The sequence below is a fragment of the Canis lupus genome, chromosome 21 (genome assembly GCF_003254725.2).
Source record: "Canis lupus dingo isolate Sandy chromosome 21, ASM325472v2, whole genome shotgun sequence".
NCBI classification, from domain to species: Eukaryota; Metazoa; Chordata; class Mammalia; order Carnivora; family Canidae; genus Canis; species Canis lupus.
In genome coordinates, this window is record NC_064263.1 from 20994097 (window position 1) to 21016989 (window position 22893).

At 45.7% G+C, this 22893-nt stretch overlaps 1 protein-coding gene across 2 annotated transcripts; it reads left to right on the forward strand.

Moving 5' to 3' along the window:
- The first annotated feature begins 1306 nt into the window (after window positions 1-1306).
- KCTD14 (potassium channel tetramerization domain containing 14) lies at window positions 1307-22095 on the forward strand. Of its 2 annotated transcripts, XM_049098727.1 has the most exons (3): window positions 1307-1643; window positions 7798-7953; window positions 20981-22095. In XM_049098727.1, exons 2-3 carry the CDS (start codon window positions 7855-7857, stop codon window positions 21647-21649), a joined length of 768 nt encoding a protein of 255 aa, XP_048954684.1. In that variant the 5' UTR covers window positions 1307-1643; window positions 7798-7854; the 3' UTR covers window positions 21650-22095. The 2 variants fall into 2 exon arrangements, with proteins under 2 accessions (XP_048954684.1, XP_025275324.1); XM_025419539.3 differs by lacking the exons at window positions 1307-1643; window positions 7798-7953 and adding an exon at window positions 16109-16265.
- Window positions 22096-22893: the final 798 nt, after the last annotated feature.

Genomic DNA, 22893 nt, shown 5'->3' on the forward strand with positions numbered 1-22893 from the left:
CTCAACATCTCGGAAATGCCCCACCCCCCAGTTTGGGCCGCAGTGATTGTAAAGAGGGAATTGGGCAGGGTCTGAAAGCAAAGGAAGGAAGAAGGAAAAGATCCCCCACCATCACCCACTGGGCTGCTGGGTGGTCCTGCAGACTCAGCAGGAGAACCCCTCTGCTTTGTCTGCACCAGCTAGTGAGCTGGCCTATAAGCGGATTTCATGGACACACCACACACTTGGTGTCCAGGACCGGCCCTCGGAACTTGGCAAGCAGATTATTAGCCATAGGCAGCCCTGCAGAGAAAGGCAAAGTACAGGGTGTTTGCAGAGACTTATGGACCAGATAGGGCCGGGCTGAAAGCAGGAGGACAAACAGGGAAGAGGATCCTTTCCTGGCTGGGCCGGCAGTGTGTGTGCCCAAGAGGGTCTGGGAGTGGCCAGTCCCAGGGGCGAGGCCAAACCAGACTCTATTTGCTCCCTGAAGTTTCTATTTGTCTAGGAATGATTCACATGAGTTCCACTGATCAATCCCTCCTCCACCCCTCCCATGGTGAGGCATGGAGGGGCACCTGGGAACATGCACAGTGGTGACAGCAGGGGACCTGTGTTTGAACCCCGCCTCTAAGCTGCATGACTTTGGGAAAGTCACATTCCCTCTCTGACCTCGGGTTCCTCATCCGCAAAATGGGACAATAACATGTACCTACTAAGATGGTTGTGAAGAGAAATTGAGATCATCCGTAATACATTGAGCAAGCAAGCCCTTAATATATGTTCATTCCTTCCCTTTGCCACTTTTTCATTTAGCAAACCTTTATTTGGGACCTAATGGGTAGCAGACAACTGTGCCAGGCACTGGAACGAGAGAAGTGAACAAAACAGGTATGGAAACTGGCTGCCTTCACGGAGCTTAGAATCTAATGAGTGGGACAAACATTAAATAAATAAACAAACAAACACATCCTTGTCATGAAGGAAAAGCCCCATGCATTATGAAGAAGAATCTCAGGGGGAGCCCAGGTGGCTCAATCGGTTGAGCAACCAAGTCTTGACATGGCAAATACCCAGTAAAATCAGTTCCCTTCCTGTCCCAGCTCATGATTAACTGTCATGTGATGGTATAGCAACAGTGCATGCACACGAGCACACATGTGTGCATGCACACATGTACACTCAAGAATACCTACAGGCAGGACACATATGAGCTCAGTCAGGCTGCATATTTGAGGAGAGTGTAATAATGGCACTCTTTATGAAGGTATGCCAGCACCAAGGAGTGATGTGTCCCCCAGGGCTATTAGCAGGAGGGAGCCTACAGAGGATGAGGGAGAGAGCAGTCACCAGAACCCCAGAGAATAGTTGTGTGGACTGGGCACCTGACAGGAGCTGGGACCTTCAGAGGAGGGGAGCAGCACTGGGTGGGAAGGAGACTGAGGCAATAAGGACACTGACCTCAGCCTCTCCTTACCTTCTCATATCCTCCTAGGCCTCCCATGGGACAAAAGCAGATGGAAGCCAGAGGGCAGGGAGCCTATGGAAATACTCCCTAAAGATCAACCTCCAGAGAGCAGAGCAGGGAAAGGATGAGGTGAATCTGGAGAAACAAATGGCAGAGACACAGCACAGGATCCATACCCACTGGGCCTCTTTAGAATGTAAGTGGTGGATATAGCCAATGTAAAAATGGCCTAAGTCCCAACGGAATACTTGAGGTACCTAACTGGATGTTCCAAGGGTGGGACCTTAGCAATAGCTTGGTCAGTGTTCCCATGATAGCTAGAAACAAATTTCTCATCGTCTCTCAGTTCTGCTTGCCTTCATATGTCAACTGCATTCTCAAGCCACATGTAATGGGCAAGATGGTGGCAGTAAAGGAGGGATTGGTCCCCAGAGGGAAACTGGTCCTTCACAAGGAAGGATGTCAGTAGAAGGCAGGAGGAAATGTTATGCATGTCCGCTACAGTTCATGTGTGTGTGCTTACCTTCCATAAACTCAGGTAACCAGGATTGGTACTACTGAAGCCATGCACAGCAGTTTCTTCTGCTTCCCTGTGGCCAGTTGGGGGAATGTGGATCACTCAGGGCCATTCAGCCTCCCCTCTACTCTGAAGAGACCTGAGGATTACCTAGCTCAGTGACCTTATTTTATAGGTAGCAAAACTGAGGCCCATTGAGAAGAGCTTTTCACAAGACCACGTAGTTAATAGCAAGTTCAAGACTTAAATCCAGTCCTCTACAGGACTTGTTTTTGTGGTTTTAAAAGATGTTTTATTTATTATTGTTTGAGTAATCTCTACACCCTACATAAGGACTGAACTCACAACCCTAAAATCAAGAGTTGCATGCTCCTCCAATTGAGCCAGCCAGGCACCCCTACAGGACTTGTTTTTTAAAAAGAAACAACAGAGGTGCCAGGTGCCTGAGTGACTCAGTTGGTTAACTGTCCAACTGTCTTGGTCTTGGCTCAGGTCTTTTTTTTTTTTTTTAAAGATTTTATTTATTTATTCATGATAGACATAGAGGGAGAAAGAGGCAGAGACACAGGCAGAGGTAGAAGCAGGCTCCATGCAGGGAGCCTGATGTGGGACTTGATCCCGGGACTCCAGGATCGCGCCCTGGGCCAAAGGCGGTGCTAAACTGCTGAGCCACCCAGGGATCCCCTCAGCTCAGGTCTTGATCTCAGGGTCATGAGTTCAAGCCCCATGTTGGGATCCATGCTGGGTGTGGAGACTACTTAAAATTAAAAAAAAAAAAAGAAAAGAAAAACAGAAAATACCTCTTGAGAATGTTTAGAAGGAGTAAGGAAGAATAGATGGAAGGAAGGGGAAAGGAGATAGAAGACAGACATACACACAGTAAGAAATTAAGACAGTATGAAAAAATATACAATGAAAAGTGATTTTCCCCCATGGCAGACTCCTAGTTCTCTCTGGAGAGGTGATGATGACCAAGTCTCCTGTATATCCTTTTTGGAAATTATCAATGCAAATGCAGAAGTGCCTGTATATTTATAATATATTATTATTGTTACTATTATTATCTTGGAGACCTTTCTATATTAGCACGTAGAGGTCTGCCTCATTTTTTTGTAGTGGATGTAGAATATTCTAGAATATGAATGTAGTCTAATTTATTCAACTAGTCCCAATTATGGCCATTTAGGCTGTTTCTATTCTAGTCTTTTGCTTTTATAAACAATGCTGCAATGAACATCTTTGTACACACCGGGTATCTTTCAATACTTGTGCTCTAGTGGCTGATCCTAAGAGTGGAGGTGGCACCCCATGGCTTTAAAGGGTTCATCCTGACATCACTTCCACTAGAAGGAACTAAGACTGATCCTGTTGGAAGGGATCTTAACCATCATCAAGCCTAGCGGTTCACTTCATATTACGTGAGTGAGGAAACTGAGGCCCTGGGTCTGACAAGAGGCTGATGGGAGATTTGGGCTAGACCACTGTGTGTTCTCAAAGAGGTTGTGGAGGGAGGAGGGCAGGCATTGGGAGTTGGGCAGTGCTGGCTTTGTGCCCTGGCCTGCAGGGCAGGGAGTGTTGACACAACAGGCTCTGGAGCAGGACTTCTGGATTTCATCCTGACTTAGAAAAATAGCCTTTCTAAATTTTGATATCCTCCCTTGGAAAATGGGGATGATTTGGATCTTCCTTTACACTTCACAGAGTTGCAGTGAAGATAAAGGAGACAAGTAGAAGTTGCCTTTTATTACTATTCCCCACTCCTGGCATCTTGGTTCCTGTTCCTTGCAAGGGGCATCTCAGGAGTTAATAGGCCCGTGAGTTGGAGAACTCAGGGCACACTTGGCCTCCAGCCATGATCTGTGTCTCTGCAGTCAAGGCCAAGTCAAGTAAATTCTAACTCTTCTTGGAAGCTCTGGCTGCCTCCTCCCTCTAGAGAGGAAGGATCTGGAGCCGGTCAGGGGGAGGGCTTCAGATGGAAGCCCAGCTAAGCTTCCTCCCTATGCAGGTCTCCAGGATAGGCACCTGTGCCTGCCCTGTGCCTGGCATTGCTGGTACATTACCTCCTGGACTCCTCCCAGAAACCCTGCTGGGGCATCATAACTCTCATTTTTGAATAATGTGAGGCTCCCAGAGTTAAGGAGACTTGCTTCTATTTTCTTTTCTTTTTTTTTTTTTTTTTTTTGAGACTTGCTTCTAAATAAAGAATTCCCCAGGGCAGAGCTGGGGGGCTTTCTAGAGGGACAGGAAGGAGCACATGCTGATGGATTATTAAGTTGATTTATTGAGCCACTGCATTGGGGGTTTATAATGTGGCCTTTCCATCAAGAAGTTGTCTCGCCAAAGGTGATGGAAAAGGGGCACCCTTCTTCACCCCTGCCAGACCTCCTTTCAGCCTCTCCCCTAACTCAGCACCTCCCTCCTGCCTCAGGGCCTCAGAGCCCGTGTACCCCTACCTATGCACCCCCTTCCCCTTCCCCTTCAGACCTCACCCCTGGAAGGCTTCACTGCCCTGTTCCCCACTAATAAGCTCGCCATGATCTGTGTGCTCTCACAATTCTTTGGTCTTTACCTACAGAGCATTGATCACTGCGTATAACCAAATATTTATTTGCATGGTTATTTATCAGTCTGTGTCCCTGCTGACAGTTCCCTGCAGTTGGCTCTTGTCCCAGGGCTTGGCACCATGATTGACACAGGGTAGGCCCTCAGGTATCTGTGTCCCTCCTCTCTAAAAGGGAATAGCACTACCTGCTATGAGTGTTGTTCTCAAAATTAAATGGGACAAAGCTCTCCAAGGTGCCTGGCCCAAAGCCAGGCCAGCCTGGCCCGGCCCTGGACCATTCTCTAAGGACCTGCATATGTCTCAAGCCGGTGTGGAGCAAAAGGAAGGGAAGAAGGTCCTTGTGGGTTGGCAGGGGTCTCCCTTGCTTTGGAGCCCACAAAGGGAGCCTTGTGTGAGACCAGTGGCAGGATGCCTTGTGGGACAGCTGGGACTGGGGCTGCCAGGCCTGGGCTGTGCTGGGCTGGGCACTAGGCCACAGGCAACCCTCTAAGGACCCTTTCATCTGAGTCCCAGCTGCCACTTGGCTGGCTGGCTCAAAGCCCAGCCGCCTGGAGAGGAGAGGGCTGGCAGCTTTGTCTCAGGAAGAACAAAGAGTGGGAGGAGGGCAGAGGGAAGCAGCGCTTGCTCTTGGAGTCAGGCCAAAGGGAAACAAGATCCAGTCATAGGCAACACCAAGGGGCTGTTTGAATTCCCTTGTTGCCATAGCATCAAACAAGACAGGATTGCAAAGAGTATCTCTGGCGGCATCCCAACCCCACCGTGTTAGACTGGAGAATTAAGGCCCAGAGTGGGGCAGAGACTTGCCTAAGGTGACACACGAATGGCTGAGCCAGAATTAGAACTCTGGTCTCCTGTCTCCCACGGCTGACGGACTCTGAAAGAGCCACTTCATCTCTGGGAGACTCAGAGCCCTCATACACAAAGTGGGGGCCTCATATGTAAAGTGGAGGGGCTGATTCCTATTTTAAATGATGAGGGTCAAATGTCCTCATGGATATAAAAGGAAGATGACGTCCATTTGAGTTGGGCCTTGAGAACTGTTTTCCAAAGAGAATGACCTATGGCGAAAGGTATTCTGAACAGCATAAACAAAGGCAGGAAGGCTGTGTTTCAGTGCAGCTGGGGCTGGGGAAGAAACAGGAAATGAAGCCAAAAGCCCAGGCTGCTTGATCATGTCACAAGTTCCCAGTGTCCCCCCTAAGTGTCCGGGCCTCTTTTCTGGGGTAATGATCCCTCAGAACTCAGTCTCCCTGTAGAATCATCCCGGTTCATGCGGCTGATCAGCCTGCTGGGATGAGTTGCACTATGTGAAAGTAAGTGGGCACAGGAGCTGTACAGAGCCTGCAGGAGACTCTCCACCCAGGTATGGTGGGCGGGGAAGCCTGCCTGGAGATCACAGCAGCCTCCCCATGCTCGATCCCATCTGCAGAGTCATAGTGTTCGAAGTACACACTGTGCCCAGTGTCTTAGCCCATTTAGGCTGTTATACCCAAAATACCATAAACTGTGTGGCTTGTAGACAACAAATATTTCTTTTTCACATCTCTGGAGGTTGGGATGTGCAAGATCATGGTGCTGGTAGATTTGATGTCTGGTGGGACCCCACTTCCTGGTTCATAGATGGCTCTCTTCTCACTATGTGATCATATGTTAGAAGAAAGGAGCTAGCGAGCTCTCTGGGAGTCTTTTTTTTTTTTTTTTTCTTTTATAAAAGCACTAATCCCATTCATGAGAGAATGAGAGATCCAGCCTCATGACCTATTCACTTCCCAAGGGTCCCACTTCCTCATACCATTACATTGGGCAATAGGTTTCAACATAAGAATTTTGGGGGAGCATGAACATTCAAACCATATCACCCAGACACAAAATAATTCTTCATAATTATAGAAAGAGAATTTTGGTTGAGCAAGACATGGGGTCGGTGTGGCTCAGCCAAAGACCAGCTGTGTGTCCTTTTAGCTGTTCACTTAACATCTCTGAGCCTTAATTCCCTCATCTGTAGAATAGGTCTAATTGCTTGGATGGATTGATACAAGTGACTATGTTCAGTATAGGTACTCAGCACATGATTATTTTCTTTCCACTTCCCTCCTTCACTTGGCACAGCTGACCCCTCTGCTGGGAGGAATGTCACACAGTCCTCTCTCAACAATCCTCTCCCTCCTTCAAAACCCGGCTTACATGCCACCTCTTCCATGAAGCCTTCCCAGATTTCCCAAATTGAAAAGCTGACTTCTTCCTGTTATGCCTTGTGCTTGTCTTACGGTGTTGCCTTTTCTTTTTTATTTTTCTCTTTTATACCTTTTCATGTTCACTGCAACTAATGCCATAATGCAAGGATTAAGAAAAAAATCAATAATCTCCCTGTCCATTTTTTTAAAAGATTTATTTATTTACTTGAGAGAGAGAGAGAGAGAGCATGAAAGGGAGGAAGGGCAAAGGGCAAGGGAGAGAGAATCTCAAGCAGACTCCCCTCTGAGCACAGAGCCCAATGCAGGGCTTGATCCCAGGACAATAAAATCATGACCTGAACCAAAATCAAGAGTGGGACAATTAACTGACCGAGCCACTCAGAGGCCCCTCCCCTGTCTGTTTCTCCCACTATCTTACTGAATAACCAATGGCAACATCCAATGAGTATTATTCTACACCTTTGTGATTATGCTGACATAATTAGATATAAATTTATGTAAGAAGGGGTTTGTTATGTTTATGTTTTTATGCAAATAGATTCCCACTGTATACACCCCTCTGATGTTTATTTTTAATCACTTAATGCATCATGGATGAATGAATATAGATTTTCCTCATTTGTTTTGTTTTTGTTTTTATTTGTAGCGAATAAAACCCTTTGTATCCAGGGGGTGCCAGGGTGGCTCAATCAGTTGACTGACCAACTCTTGGTTTCAGCTCAGGTCATGATCTCATGGGTTGTGGGATAGCCCCATGTCAGGCTTTGCACTCAGCAGAGAGTCTGATTGAGGATTCTCTCCCTCTGCCTCTCCCTCTATTCACGTGAACGTGCACACACACTCTCTATCAACCTTTAAAAAACCCTTTGTATCCAGATATAATTTCCACCATATAGATTCTATCAAATAACTAAAGATCTTTTTTGTTTTGGAACTTTTAGTTTTTTAATTTTAATTCCAATATAGTTAACATACAGTGTTATATTAGTTCCAAGTGTACAACATAGTGATTCAACAATTCTATACATTCCTCATTGCTTATCATAGTAAGTGTACTTTTTTTTTTTTTTTATAGTCACAGAGAGAGAAAGAGAGAGAGGCAGAGACATAGGCAGAGGGAGAAGCAGGCTCCATGCACCGGGAGCCCGATGTGGGATTCGATCCCGGGTCTCCAGGATCGCGCCCTGGGCCAAAGGCAGGCGCCAAACCGCTGCGCCACCCAGGGATCCCAGTAAGTGTACTTTTTAATTCCCATCACCTACGTCACCCAGTCCCTCACCTACCTCCCCTCTGGTAACCATCCTTTGTTCTCTGTAGTTAAGAGTCTGTTTCTCTTAACTTTCTGGTTTGTCTCTTTTTTTTCCCTTTACTCATTTGTTTTGTTTCTTAAATTCCACATACAAGTGAGATCATATGGTATATGTTCTTTGACTGATTTTTTTTTTTTAAGATTTTATTTATTTCCCCATGAGACACACACACACACACACACACACACACACACACACACACACAGAGGCAGAGACACAGGCAGTGGGAGAAGCAGGCTCCATGTCGGGAGCCTGACATGGGACTCGATTCCGGGACCCCAGGATCACGCCCTAGGCTGAAGGCGGCGCTAAACCGCTGAGCCACCTGGGCTGCCCCCTTTGACTGATTTCACTTAGCATTATACTCTAGTTCTATCCATATCATTGCAAATGGCAAGATTTCATTCATTTTTATGGTTGAACAATATTCCATTGTGTGTGTGTGTGTGTGTGTGTGTGTGTGTGTGTGTGTGTGTATACTACATCTTCTTTATCCACTCATTCATTGATGGACACTTGGGCTGTTCCATAATTTGGCTATTGTAAATAATACTGCAGTAAACATAAGGGTGGGTGTATCCTTTTGAATTAGTGTTTCATTTTGAGGGTAAATACCCAGTAGTGTGATTACTGGATCATAGGGTAGTTCTATTTTAAACCCCTTCTTAATAAGATTTTATTTTGGGACCCTGGGTGGCTCATCGGTTAAGCACCTGCCTTTGGCCCAGGGCATGATCTTGGAGTCCCAGGATCAAGTCCCTCATCAGGCTCCCTGCATGGAGCCTGCTTCTCCCTCTGCCTATGTTTCTGCCTCTCTTTGTCTCTCATGAATAAATAAATAACATCTTTTTAAAAAAGATTTTATTTTTAACTAATCTCCATACCCAAGATGGGGCTCGAACTCACAATCAAGAGTCATGCTGTACTAAGTCAGCCAAGAGCCACCTATTTGTAACTTTTTAAGGAACCTCCATACTGTTTCCCAGAGTGGCTGCACCAATTTGCGTTTCTGCCAACAGTACATGAGGGTTCCTTTTTCTCCACATCCTTCCCAATACTTGTTTCTTCTGTTGTTGATTTTAGCCATTTCAACAGGTGTGAAGTGATAGCTCATTGTGGATTTGATGTGCATTTCCCAGATGATAAGTGATAATGAACATCTTATCATGTGTCTTTTGGCCAACTGTATGTTTTCTTTGGAGAAATGTCCGTTCATGTCCTCTGCCCACTTTTTAATTGTTTATTAAATTTAATTATTTGTTATTTGTTTTTTGGGTGTTGAGTTGTATCCATTTTTAATGTATTTTGGAAACTAACCCTTTATTGGATATGCCATATCTTCTCCCATTCAGTAAGTAGTCTTTTATTTTGTTTATTGTTTCCTTTGCTGTTGAGCTTTTAATTTTGATATAGGCCCAATAGTTCATTTTTGCTTTTATATCCCTTGCCCCAAGAGACGTATCTAGAAAAATGTTGCTACAGCTGCTATTAGAGAAATTGCTGCCTGTGCTCTCTTCAAAGATGTTCGTGGTTTCAGGTCTCACAAATAGGTCCTTAATCCATTTTGAGTTTATTTTTGTGTGTGGTGTATGAAAGTGGTCCAATTTCACTCTTTTGCATGTGGCTGTTCCATTTTCCCAACACCATTCGTTGAAGAGACTCTGTTTCCCATTGCATGTTCTTTCCTCTTTTGCTGAAGATTAATTGACCATATAATTGTAGGTTTATTTCTGGGCTTTCTATTTTCTTCCAAGATCTGCCTCATTCTTTTTAGTAGTTACATAGTATTCCAAGGCATCAACAAATCAAAAATCATGTTTTATTTAACGGTACCTCCAAGTTTCTAATTTTTTCCACCACAAACAAAACAGTGATAAACATGTTTGTTCATATCCTTTCAGAGATGTGCTTTTATTTCTTTTTTTATTTCTTTTTTTAGCAGTGCTTTTATTTCAATTGGATAGATTCTCAAAGTGGAACTGTTGGGTCAAATGGTATCTGCTTTTTAAAATTTTTGTAGATATTACCATGTTATTTCTTTTCTTTTTTAAAAGATTTTATTTATTTTAAAATATTTTATTTATTTATTTATCCATGAGAGACACAGAGAGAGAGGCAGAGGGAAAAGTAGGCTCCATGCAGGGAGCCCGATATGGAACTCCATCCCGGAACTCCAGGATCATGCCCTGAGCCAAAGGCAGATGCTCAACCACTGAGACACCCAGGCATCCCTTTTTAAGATTTTATTTATGTAATTATGAGAGACACAGAGACATAGGCAGAGGGAGAAGAGGCTCCCTGCAGGGAACCTGATGTGGGACTCGATGATCCCAAGACCTTGGTATCACAACCTGAGCCAAAGGTAGACGCTCAACCCAGGTGCTCATCATTTTTTCTTAAAAGATCACAGCAGTTCACATTCCAATCAGCAAAGTTGGAGGAGCTGTTTCCCTCCATCCTTGCCACCTCTGACATATTGCTATTCTCCTCAATATTTGCCAAAATGATGGATTAAAAGCAGCACAGCATTGTTCCTTTTTTAAATAAAGTTTTTATTTATTTACTTGAGAGAGAGAAAGGGTGAGTGAGAGAGAGCATGAGCAGGGTGAGGGGCAGAGGGAGAAGGAGACTCCCTGCTGAGCAAAGAGCCTGATGTGGTGCTTGATCTGGGACTCTGGGATCATGACCTGAGCCAAAAGCAGATGCTTAAGTAAGTGAGCCAGCCAGCATTGCTCCTTTGATTACATTTTCTCAACCCTTACTCAATTTCGGTAACTTCAGTTCAGTTGTTTTATTTTTCATTTCTAGAAGTTCTATTTGGCTTTTTTCAAGTCTGTCTGGTAATTTTTTTTATCATATCTTCTTGCTCTTTGCTCATGTTTTAAATAATCCATATATTTATTTAAGCACATTAAACACTTATTTTATATTCTATATCCAATAAACTCAATATCTGAGGTGCTTGTGGATCTGCTGACTCTGAGCTCATTGTATCTTGTTTCCTTTTATATTTTAAGACTTTAGATTGTGAGCTTGCACTTATTGGACTGTGTGTGTTCTTTCAAGTTTGGTGTAATTTGGACGTTCTTCCAGGAAGGATTTTCATTTTCTTTTGTCAGGCATCTGAGAGTACTACCAACCTAGGTCCATTTAAATTAAATTCCTAGCTGTTGTTCACTAAGAAAGTGAATATTTGGGTCCTAGATCCATTTGAGCTCTAGCCTATAGTCACACCTTTTCAGGAAGACTTTTCTGCACCCAGAACCAAGGAATAAGACAAGTACAGCATTCCCATTTGAGTGGAGGATTGTTTTATAATTGAACTTTTTGTAGTCTCTGACCCAACATCCCACTTTGTGAGTGGCCCAGACTCTGTCTCCTACTTTCTCTCTCTTCTTAAAATGCACACATACCTTTTTTTTATTATGCTTCTCATTATTATACTTTGCAGATATTGTGTTTTTTACAAACTGAAACTTGTGGCAACCCTACATATCAAGCAAGTCTATCACTGCCATTTTTCCCAACAGTATTTGCTTACTTTGTGTCTCTGTGCCATATTCTTGCAATATTTCAGACTTTTACACTATGACTATATTTGCTATAGTGATCTATGATCAGTGATCTTTGATGTTACTACTGTGATTGTTTTGGGTGTCGTGAACCATGCCTATATGATATGGCAAATTTATTTTTTTAAAGATTTTTATTTATTTATTCATGAGAGACACACAGAGAGAGACAGGCAGAGACAAGGGCAGAGGGAGAAGCAGGCTCCATGCAGGGAGCCCGATGTGGGACTCGATCCTGGTACTACAGGTGACCCAATATGGCAAATTTAATCAGTAAATGTCTGACTCCTCCACTAACTGGCCATTCCCCCCATTTCTCTCCCACTCCTTGGGCCTCTCTAGTCCCTGAGACACAACAGTATTGAAATTAGGCCAATGAATAACCCTGGCCTCTAAGTGTTCAAGTGAAGAGACTCATAGGTTTGACTTTTAAACCAAAAGCTAGAGAGGATTAAGCTTAGTGAGGATGAGGAAGGCTTACTGAAAACTGAGATAGCCCAAAGCCAGGCCTTTGACACCAGTTAGCCAAAGTGTGGATAGCAAAAAATAAGTTCTTGAAGGATGGTGTGCCTGGGTGGCTCTATTGGTTAAGCACCTGACTCTTGGTTTCAGCTCGGGTCCAGATTTGTGAGATCCAGCCTCATGTCAACTTCTGTGCCCAGTGGGGAGTCTGCTTGGGATTCTTTCTCTCCCTCACCCTCTCCTCTTCTCTCTCTCTCAAAAATAAATACATAAATACAAATTTTTAAAAAGAAAAATTCTTGGGATCCCTGGGTGGCACAGCGGTTTGGCGCCTGCCTTTGGCCCAGGGTGCGATCCTGGAGACCCGGGATCGAATCCCACGTCGGGCTCCCGGTGCATGGAGCCTGCTTCTCCCTCTGCCTGTGTCTCTGCCTCTCTCTCTCTCTGTGTGACTATCATAAATAAATAAAAAAATTAAAAAAAAATTCTTGAAGGAAATTAGACGTGCTACTCCAGTGAGCACACAAATGATAAGGAAAAAAAAAAAAAGAAGACAAAACAGCTTTATTGCTCATATGGAGAAAGTCTGAGTGGTCTGGGTATGAGATCTAACCAGCCACAATATTATCTTAAACCAAAGCCTAATCCCCCAGAGCAAGGTCCTAACTCTCTTCCTCTCTATGAAGGCTGAGAGAGGGTGAGGAAGCTGCAGAAGAAAAGTCTGAAGCTAGCAGAGTTTAGTCCATGAGACTTAAGGAAAGAAGCTGTCTCTATAGCATCAAAGTGCAAGGTGGAGCAACAAGTGCTGAAGTAGAAGCTACAGCAAGTTATGGAGAAGATCCAGCCAAGATAATTCATGATGGTGGCTATACTCAACAAAAGATTTTCAATGCAGATGGAACAGCCTTTTATTTAAAGAAGTTGCCTCTAGGACTTTCATAGCTAGAGAAGAGAAGTCAGTGCCTGTTTTCAAAGCTTTAAAACAACAGGATGACTCTGTTAGGGGCTAATGCAACTGGTAACTTGAAGTTGAAGCCATTTAATTTGAAATGAAATGAACATTTGAATGCTTATTTACCATTCTGAGAATCCTAGGGCTCTCGAAAATTATGGTAAATCTACTCTGTGCTCTACAAAGCCTGGATGACAGCCCATCTGTTTAAAACATGGTTTCCCAAATATTTTAAACCCACTATGGAGACAAGTTGCTCCAGAAAAAAATATTCCTTTCAAAAATATTACTGGTCATTGACAATGCACCTGGTCACCCAAGAGCTCTGATAGAGATATACAACAAGATGAATGTTGTTTTCGTGCTTGCTAATACAATATCCATTCTGTAGTCCATGGATCAAGGAGTCATTTTTACTTTCAAACTTTGTTATTTAAGAACTACATTTCATGGAGTGCTTGGCTGGTTCAGTCAGTAAAGAATGTGACTCTTGATCTTGGGATTTTAAGTTTGAGCCCCATATTTGGTGTGGAGATTACTAAAAAATAAAATCTTAAAAAAAAGAAATACTTAAAAAATATTTTTTTTTATTTATTCATGAGAGACACAGACAGAGACACAGGCAAAGGGAGAAGCAGACTCCATGCAGGGAGTCTGACGTGGGACTCGATCCGGGGTCTCCAGGATCATGCCCTGGGTTGAAGGCAGCGCTAAACCACTGAGCCACCCAGGCTGCCCAAGAAATACATTTCATAAGGCTCTTGCTGTCATAGAGAGTGATTCTTCTGATAGATCTGGGCAAAGTCAACTGAAAACCTTCTGGAAAGGATTCACCATTCTAGGGGCACCTGGGTGGCTCAGTGGTTGAGCGGTTGCCTTTGGCTCAGGTCATGATCCTGGGGTTCTGGGCTCTAGTTCTGTAGCAGGCTCCCCAGAGGGAGCCTGGTTCTCCCTCTGCCTATGTCTCTGCCTCTCTCTATATGTCTCTCATGAATAAATAAATAAAATCTTAAAAAAAAAAAAGGATTCACCATTCTAGATACCATGAAGAAATTTGTAATTCATGGGAAGAGATCAAAATATCAACATGAACTAGAGTTTAGAAGATGATTTCAGCCATTATGGGTGACTTTGAGGGGTTCAAGACTCAGTGGAGGAATAACTGCAGGCGTGGTAGAAATAGCAAGTGAACTAGAATTACAAGCAGAGCCTGAAGATATAGACTGAATTGCTGAAATCTCATGATAAAACTTGAGCAGATGAAAAGTGGCTTCTCATGGATGAGCAAAGAAAGTGGTTTCTTGAGATGGAATCTACTCCTGGTGAAGATCTTGTGAAGATGGTTGATATGACAAAAAAGGATTTAGAATATTTCATAAAGTTAGTTGATAAAGGAGCAGCAAGTTTTGGGAGGATTGACTCCAATTTTGAAAGAAGTTCTACTGAGGATAAAATGCTATCAAACAGCATTGCATGCTAGAGAAATAATTCATGAAAGAGTCTATCGATTTGTCACACTTCATTGTTGTCTTAATTTTGAGGAATTTTCACAGCCACCCCAACCTTCAGCAACCACCACCCTGATGAGTCAGCAGCCATCAAAACTGTGGCAAGACCCTCCACCAGCATACCGATTATGAGCTTCGTACTGTTTTCCCTAGTGGTTGTATTGTTATTGAGTCAAAAAAAGTTTTTTTAAGTTTTTTTTTTTAATTTTTATTTATTTATGATAGTCACAGAGAGAGAGAGAGAGAGAGAGAGAGGCAGAGACATAGGCAGAGGGAGAAGCAGGCTCCATGCACCGGGAGCCCGACATGGGATTCGATCCCGGGTCTCCAGGATCGCGCCCTGGGCCAAAGGCAGGCGCTAAACCGCTGCGCCACCCAGGGATCCCAGTCAAAAATGTTTTACTTTATTTTTTAGAACAGTTTTAGATGTATAGGGAAATTGAGAAGATAGTACAGAGAGTCCTCATATACCCCACACTCAGTTTCCCCTATTGTTAACATATTTCATTAGTATGGTACATTTGTTACTGTTAATGAACCAACATTGATACACTATTATTAAATAAAGCCCACAGCTTATTCATATTTCCTTAGTTTTTACCTAATGTCTATTTTCTGTTCCAGGATCCCATCCAGAATTCCACATTACATTGTATTTAGTTGCCATGTCTCCTTAGGCTTCTTCTTTTTTTTAGATTTTATTTATTTATCCATGAAAGACTCAGAGATAGCGATAGAGACAGGCAGAAGGAGAAGCAGGCTCTCTGTGGGGAGCTTGATGCAGACTTGGACTTGATCCTAGGACCCCAGGATCACAACCTGAGCCAAAGGCAGACACTCAACCACTGAGCCACCCAGGTGTCCCATCCTTAGGCTTCTTACTTACAACAGTTTCTCAGATTTTCCTTATTTTAATGACTCTAACAGTTTTGAGGATTATTGGTCATGTATATTGTGGAATGCCCCTCTACTGGAATTTGTTAGAGGATTTTCTCATGATTAGATTGGGCTTATGAGTTTGGGGTGGAAGATCACAGAGCTAAAGTGCCATATTCACCCCATCATACTAAGGGTACTTACTATCATCTTGAGGTTGACCTCGGTTACCTGGCCACAGTAGGGTTTGTCACTTTTATTTTTCTTACTTTCCATATTGTCCTTTGGAAAAAAAGTCACTCCGCACAGACCATATTTTAGGAGTGAGGAGTTATGCTTCCCCTCCTTAGGGTTATGTTTTAACAAGCCAAATAATCCACACAAAGGGTATCTTAGTTCTTTCCGCCGTTGGTCAGGCTTTGCACTTTTAGCAGCTGATCTGAAGTGGGTAAATATTCTACACTGGCCACCCGATCTCTTGGAGCCTCACGTTCCTCATTTGTAAAACGGGGGCTGTTGATGCTTCACCCCCTGAGACTGTGGAGAGTAGAAAGTTTCCCGCTGTCAAGGTCAATTCCCTCTGCCTCTGGGAATCCCCTGGGAGGGAGGGTCAGTGACTGGGCCCAAGGGTCCACCGCCTGCTTGGCTGAGCCAAAGTCAACCCCGGGCTCTAACCACACCCTGGGCCCAGGTTGCCCCACCCGGGGGCGGGGAGCCAGGGTGCACTTCCGCCACCAGCGGCAGGTAACCTCGCACGTGGCTGGGCCGGGCGCCCAGCCACCTGCGGGACCAGAATGAGTCTGAGCTCGGCGCCCCGCTCCCTGCGGCCCAGCCAGGCCTGCCCCGCCCCGGGGCCGCCGGCGGTGAGTGCGCGGCCGGCCCGGCGCCCTGTCCGCGCTTCGGCCTGCCTTCGCTCCCTTCAGGGTCCTCCGTGCGTCCCTCCCTCGCGCCGAGTCCGCCAGCCCCTGGGCGCGCCTCTGGCTGGACGCTGGCCCCCTCTAGCTGGTGCTGGCTCTGCTCGCCTTCGGCCACCGCTGCCCGTTCCCCATCTGCCTGGGTCCAGCTCTCCTCTTTGCCCTCCTTCCTGTGTGGCCGCCTTTGTTTGTCTCCTTCCTCACTGTTGAGTCTTTGTTTTAGCTGTTTTCTGTGTCTTCCCTCAGTCCCCTGGCTTGCCCTAGTCCACGGCTCTTCCACTGTCCCTCCTCTTCCTGGGAGCAAAAGACCCAAGGAAAGGCTGCGGGACTATCATTCCCGCCCCCACCACATCCCCATCCTCTCCAGCCTGCCCCTGCCCTCTGGCAGGATCTGGAGTCTGCCTGCTTGCCTGCCTTGATCCGGGGCTTGGTTGAGGGGAGTTTGCCGGGTGGATCAGGAAAAGGCCCGGGGCACTCCAGGAGAAGAACATTCCAATCTCTCCTGGGCTAGGTGCCATTCTGAAGACTTGTAGGAAGGGAAAGCAGATCCAGCAGGAGGAGACTGTGGCTCTTTCCCATAGGGCAATGTCATTGTGGTTGGCTGACAAAGTCACCTGCTTAGTGTCAGGGCTGCCCTAAGTGCTCAATAAATGTCTCAATGAATTACTGAGCAAGAGAGGAGCCAGCATAGTGCAGGATGCCAGATAGGGAAAGACTGGTTTTTATCAGAATACCAGTTGCTCCTGTAAATCAGTGCAGCAGGTAAGCTCCACTCAATTGAACATTTATTGATCATCCTGGTGTCAGCCCCTGTAGTAGGTACTGGTGACATAAAGATGAATCTGGAATAGTCATCCCTTAGGAACCTCACAGCCTAGTGGGGGATACAGATGAACAAATGGAACTATAAGAGATAACTACCATGACAGTGGAAGTACACAGACCTGTAGGATTACAAGGAGACAATCCATCTAGAAAGATTTCTGGAGGAATTAACTTGAAGGATGAGTAGTCTAAGTGAAGGGAGTGTGGGCAGCAAATGCACCAAGTCCTGGAGGCCAGGGGGACCAGTCTGCTCTGGGTGGGTGGGGGAGAGTGGTTCTGGTAGTTGATTGTCAGGGCTGCAAGGGGGCTTATTAACCTTATTAAAGTATCTTGAGTTTATCTGGAAAGAAATGCAAAGTGACAGAAGTGTTTAATGCAAGGTGTGACCAGATCAGATTTGCATTTCAGAAAAACTACTCTGGTTTCAGAGGCTGGACTGGGGAAAGGCACTCCAGGGAGCAGGGAGCCATGGAATTGGCCAGAATTTAGAATCACCAGGACTTGGTTACTGACGACCTATGTGGGAGGAGGTTGAGGATAGGAGCAGATTACAAGATTATAATCTGGATTTCTGGCTAGATGACCGAAATAGGGAACAATGGAAAAGGTCAGGATTGGGGTGGGGAGAGATCTAGAGGGGCTTGGGAAACCTGAGTGGAGATGTCCCTCCATTGACTCTACTAAGGAACCTAAGGACATGTATGAATGCTTGACAGGGCGTTTGTATGTGTGTAGTGACCCTTTAGACTACAACTGGGTAAGAGCTAGGTCTGTCTGATTCATCTCTGTCCCCTCACGGCCAGTGCTGGCCTGATACCCAGCAAGGGCTCCTAAAGATCATGTTTCCCTAGCCCATGCACACAGGGCCTGAGATAGGCTTTCTTACCCAGGAATCCTTCAGCAGGGTGACTGGTAGGTAGAAAAGGTAGGGAAGAGGAGCCACGAAAATGAACAGGTGGTCCAGAGAGGGGTGGAAAAGAAGTCTTTATCTGCTAGAAACATAACTATAGTATTTGTGAATGAGTTAGGAGGTCTAAGGTTTCCGAAGAAATTGGAAGATTTGGGGACAAAAGAAGGGAAAAGAGGGGCCCTGGGTAGCTCAGTGATTGAGCGTCTGCCTTTAGCTGAGGGTGTGATCCTGGGGTCCTGGGATCGAGTCCCGCATCAGGCTCCATTCAGGGAACCTGCTTCTCCCTCTGCTTATGTCTCTACCTCTCTCTCTGTGTCTCTCGTGAATAAATAAAATCCTAAAAAAGAGAAAGTGAGAGAAGGGAAAAGAGAGACAGAATTAAGAAGTTTGGGAACAAGACAGAGGTCTTATTTGGCAAACAAAGAAATGGGCGTGAGAATATCAGAGTGGGAAGATGTTTGGTGAAGCATCTGGAAATGAGCTTCAGAAACAACATTTGAAGTGATTGGATTCATTAGACTTTCAGAGCCAAAGAGACTTAGAGCTCTCTTTGTCCATTTTGCCTCCCTATCTCATAGATGATGAGGCTTAAGCCCACAGAAGAAAGCGAGCTTACTCTGACACACTGCTAACTACCGGCAGCAGTGGGACTGGATGTCGGGAGGGGTACCCCCATCCTCTACCAGAGTCACACTGACAGGGTTTGATTGCAGCTCTGACTTCACTTCCTAGCTGTATGACCCATCTTTCTGAGCTTTCCTCGCCTGTAACAAAGGGACCTCAAGAGCACCTGTGACCTTTCAGTGGCACAGGAGTGATGAGAGCACATGAATCCATTCAAGGGTTAAAGACTGTAACTTTGCACCTGTCTGCTTTATAGAGCCACTTCAGGGTTAACCCAACAGTCTTGCCCAGGAGCTTTGAGGTTTAGGGGAGAAAGAGGAAGTCACAGTTTCTCCATTTATTTTTCTCCCGGCTGTATTGTTCTGCTGCTGTCAGAATGCATCCTCTTGGTCTCCCTTCTCTGCTCCAGCCAGCAGAACTGTTCCCGGTAGGAGCTGTTTCCATGGCAACTCAGTTCTTTTTTTTTTTTTTTTTTCCTTCCCCAGCAGTTTGGCTGCCTCTGGCTCTCTTTATTCCAGTACTTTAATCTTAGAGGTAGAGCCCACAGACAAGTTGAGAATGAAGTCACACCTAAATGAGCATCCAGGACATTCCTGAACCCTGTCACTCCTCCTGACTCTCAGGTGACCTGTGGCAGAGTCTTCAGGTTGGAAATATAAGCCTTCCCCTCCGATGCTGCCTCCGTCTTTTCTGTGGCTGCAGCCATCACCCACCCAGGAAACCTTCCCTGACAGCCTCCAACACACATCCACGTGAAGAGCCTCTGAGTCTCCCCTCTCAGCGCCTGCGCCTGCGCGGTGAAGCCCTCTGTTTCCCTCTCTCCTCTTCGAGCTCCTTGAGGGCAGGGACTGTGCCCTCTTCATCTGCTCAGGAGGAGGCCTGGATGTAATAGGCTTTTAACTAAGGGAATGAGGAGTGGAGGTATTTAAAGTTGAAACCTAGCTGATGTCAGGACAAAGACCAAGTGCTTCAGGGTAATTTGGCCCCCAGTTCAAGTTCTGAGTCAACACTTAATAGCTGGTTTGATTTTAGGCAATTTATTTCAGCTCCTTAACCCTTAGGTTCTTCATCGATAAAATGGGGATTTAATTCATCCTTCATCAGACTGTTGTGAGGATTGAATTAAAGATTGAATGTAAAGCACTTTGCATAGTTATTAGACTATGAGTGGAGAAACTGTCCTGCTTGTTCCTCAGTGTGTACCAGGCACCTGGCACATACGTATTTTATTGACTGCGTGAGTCCATTTTAAACAGCCAAAGTTATTCAGGAAGCTGGTTTGTAAGGATAACAACTAGTGTATCACCGCACACGTAATAATCTTATGGTATCTTTATTAGGTCTGTTGGCAGCCCTCAGTATTCCCCAAATGCAGTTTGTTTCCACGTCCCCCTCGAACTGGCCTGTGGGCATCTCCAGGCAGGTACCACGTGGGTCTTACCCACATCCTTAGTGCTCAGCTCAAGGTTTGGCATAGAGAAGAGGCCTCTACAAATTCTGTAGACCAACTTCCATTGGCATCACACTTTAAAGTTTATGAGGCCCATTTTATACACCATTATTATCTGGTGTTAGTGACCTTTTCAGAACCAAGGATATTCCTGTTATTTACTATCTACTGGCCCATATTTTGAAAAATATCTTTCAAACAAATTCCCTTAAAGAATCAAAGTCATGCCAGCTGCTAATCAGAACTTCTGACCTATATTAAATAAGAATTTGTACTCTCATGGGCAGCCTGGGTGGCTCAGCGGTTAGTGTCTGCCTTCAGCCCAGGGCATGATCCTGGAGACCCGGGATCGAGTCCCACGTCAGGCTCCCTGCATGGAGTCTGCTTCTCCCTCTGCCTGTGTCTCTGCCTCTGTGTGTGTGTGTGTGTCTCATGAATAAATAAATAAAATAAAATAAAATAAAGAATTTGTACTCCCAACTCCCACCACAGGATGTGGACACACAGTAAGTACCCAAGAAATGCTTCTTGAATGAACACGTGTATGGTTTCTCAGCCTCTCTGAAACCATACCCCCCCCCTTTTTTTTTTTTACTATATCTTAGATCTGAGCATCCTACCTTGGGAATTTCTGACTTCACAACAGTTCCATATCCACATTTTATAAATGAGGAAACTGAGGCAGAGGGAGGGAAAAAGCTTTCCCAAAGGCCACAGGCTTTGCAAGCGTTGTCACTGGGACTTGCTTCCATAGCAGCCTCCTGGACTAATATTCTGTAATATCCTATGGATGAAAATAAGCCATGAGCTCCCTAAGGGGACACCGCTATTTCACTCTGCCTCTTGTGCCCTCAGGCATCTCCTGTCGTGGAGCTTAATGTAGGAGGAGAGTTGTACACCACCACCGTGGGCACCCTGAGAAAACTCCCGGGTTCAAAGCTAGCAGAGATGTTCTCCAGCTCACCTAAGGCCTGCACGGATGCAGAGGGCCGGCTCTTCATCGATCGCCCGGGCACCTATTTCGGACCCATCCTGGACTACCTGCGCAGCGAGCGGCTGCCCACGCACCACATCCTGGAGGTGTACCGTGAGGCGCAGTTTTACGAAATCAAGCCTCTGGTCAAGCTTCTGGAGGATATGCCACAGATCTTTGGGGAGCAGGTGGCTCGGAAGCAGTTCCTGCTGCGGGTGCCAGGCTACAGCGAGAACCTGGAGCTCATGGTGCACCTGGCCCGCGCCGAGGCGGTGGCTGCACGCAGCTCCGCGGTGCTGGTGTGCGCCGTGCGCTCCGAAGAGGATGCCGCGCTGTGCGCAGACGCCTTGCGCATCCTGGAGGGCGAAAAGAGGTCTGTGGTCAAATTCGGGCCCTGGAAGGCGGCCCCGCAGGTCAAGGACCTCCTCGACTGCGTGAAGATGGACATTGAGGCCCGGGGGTACCAGGTATACTATGAACAGTACTCCGAGAGGACATTGCGGGCCAAGTATTTAAATTACTTTTATACATTCATCTTCAGCTGGTGGTGATCCCTAGGGGGCGGGGACAGTTTGTTAAGGGTTCTGGGGGGACTTATGAAATTAAAAGTCGCCTTCAAAAGCCGCCTAGGTGGCTCAGTGGTTGAGCCGCTGCTATTGGCTCAGGCTGTGATCCCTGGGTCCTCAGATCGAGTCCTGCATCAGGCTCCCCACAGGGAGCCTGCTTCTCCCTCTGCCTGTGTCTCTGCCTCACTGTGTATCTCTCATGAATAAATAAAAAAATCTTAAAAAAAATTTTTTTTTAAGGCCGTCTTGGGATCCCTGGGTGGCCCAGCGGTTGAGTGCCTCCCTTCTGCCCAGGGCGTGACCCAGGAGTCCCAGGATGGAGTCCCGCATCGGGGTCCCTGCATGGAGCCCATTTCTTCTCTCTGCCTGTGTCTCTCTGCCTCTCTCTGTGTGTCTTTCATGAATAAATAAATAAAATCTTAAAAAATAAAGGCCATCATTCTTTAATTTCAACAACACAAAACCCCCAAACCAAGCAACTTCCAAGGTGGTCTAGGAGGCTTGCCCCCACCCCCCATTAATTATTTCCCTGTTGAGGATTTTCCACTCATTGCAACTGACTCCACTGTGCTTGCCTAGTGAGTTGCAGCAGCTTCCTCCTTAAAGCCTCACCTACCTGCCAGATGCTTCCTTATAAGTCCAAATAGCAAGGTGGAGGTAAGTTAGAATGTTTCAACAATACTTTGGCTGGAGATGCGGGATGATAGCTGGAAGACAACAGATACCATGAAGCTAGATAAAATGATCTGAAAATGTAGTCTACCCAGCAACCTCAGCTTGTGGTCCAATCCTCTAGCCCTGTTACGTGCCTTCATGAGGAAGATGCCAATTTCATACCTGTAGTAGATGCCACTCAGATATCGTTTTCCAGGTACTGTGAGTGCTGACTGCTAAAGCCTCACATCTGTCTTTTTCTCAAGGACAGTGGTTCTCAGAGGATGGTCCCTGGACCAGCAGCATTGGCAATACCCTGGAACTTCTTAGAAATACAAATTCTCTGGCCCCCACCTCAGACCTACTGAATCAGAAACTCTGAGAGTTAACCCCACAATCTGTTTTAATAAGCTCTCCAGATGATTCTGATGTACCCTAATTTTGAGACCTGCTCTAGAATTGCTATCTTGCTTGTGTGGAGGTATGGAAGACTGAGCCCTTACCTCAAGGAGGAATCAGCTCTAGTGCAGTTCCTGTTCTGGTGCTCCTTGTGGGATCTGGCTGGAGGCAATCTT

Excerpts from the sequence above, each read along its gene's own strand:
- KCTD14 (XM_049098727.1), top strand. The coding sequence starts at position 7,855 with ATGCACCGGGAGCCCGATGTGGGATTCGATCCCGGGTCTCCAGGATCG. Across the intron at positions 7,954-20,980 it reads TGCGCCACCCAGGGATCCCA|GCATCTCCTGTCGTGGAGCT; the intron begins GTAAGTGTACTT and ends TTGTGCCCTCAG.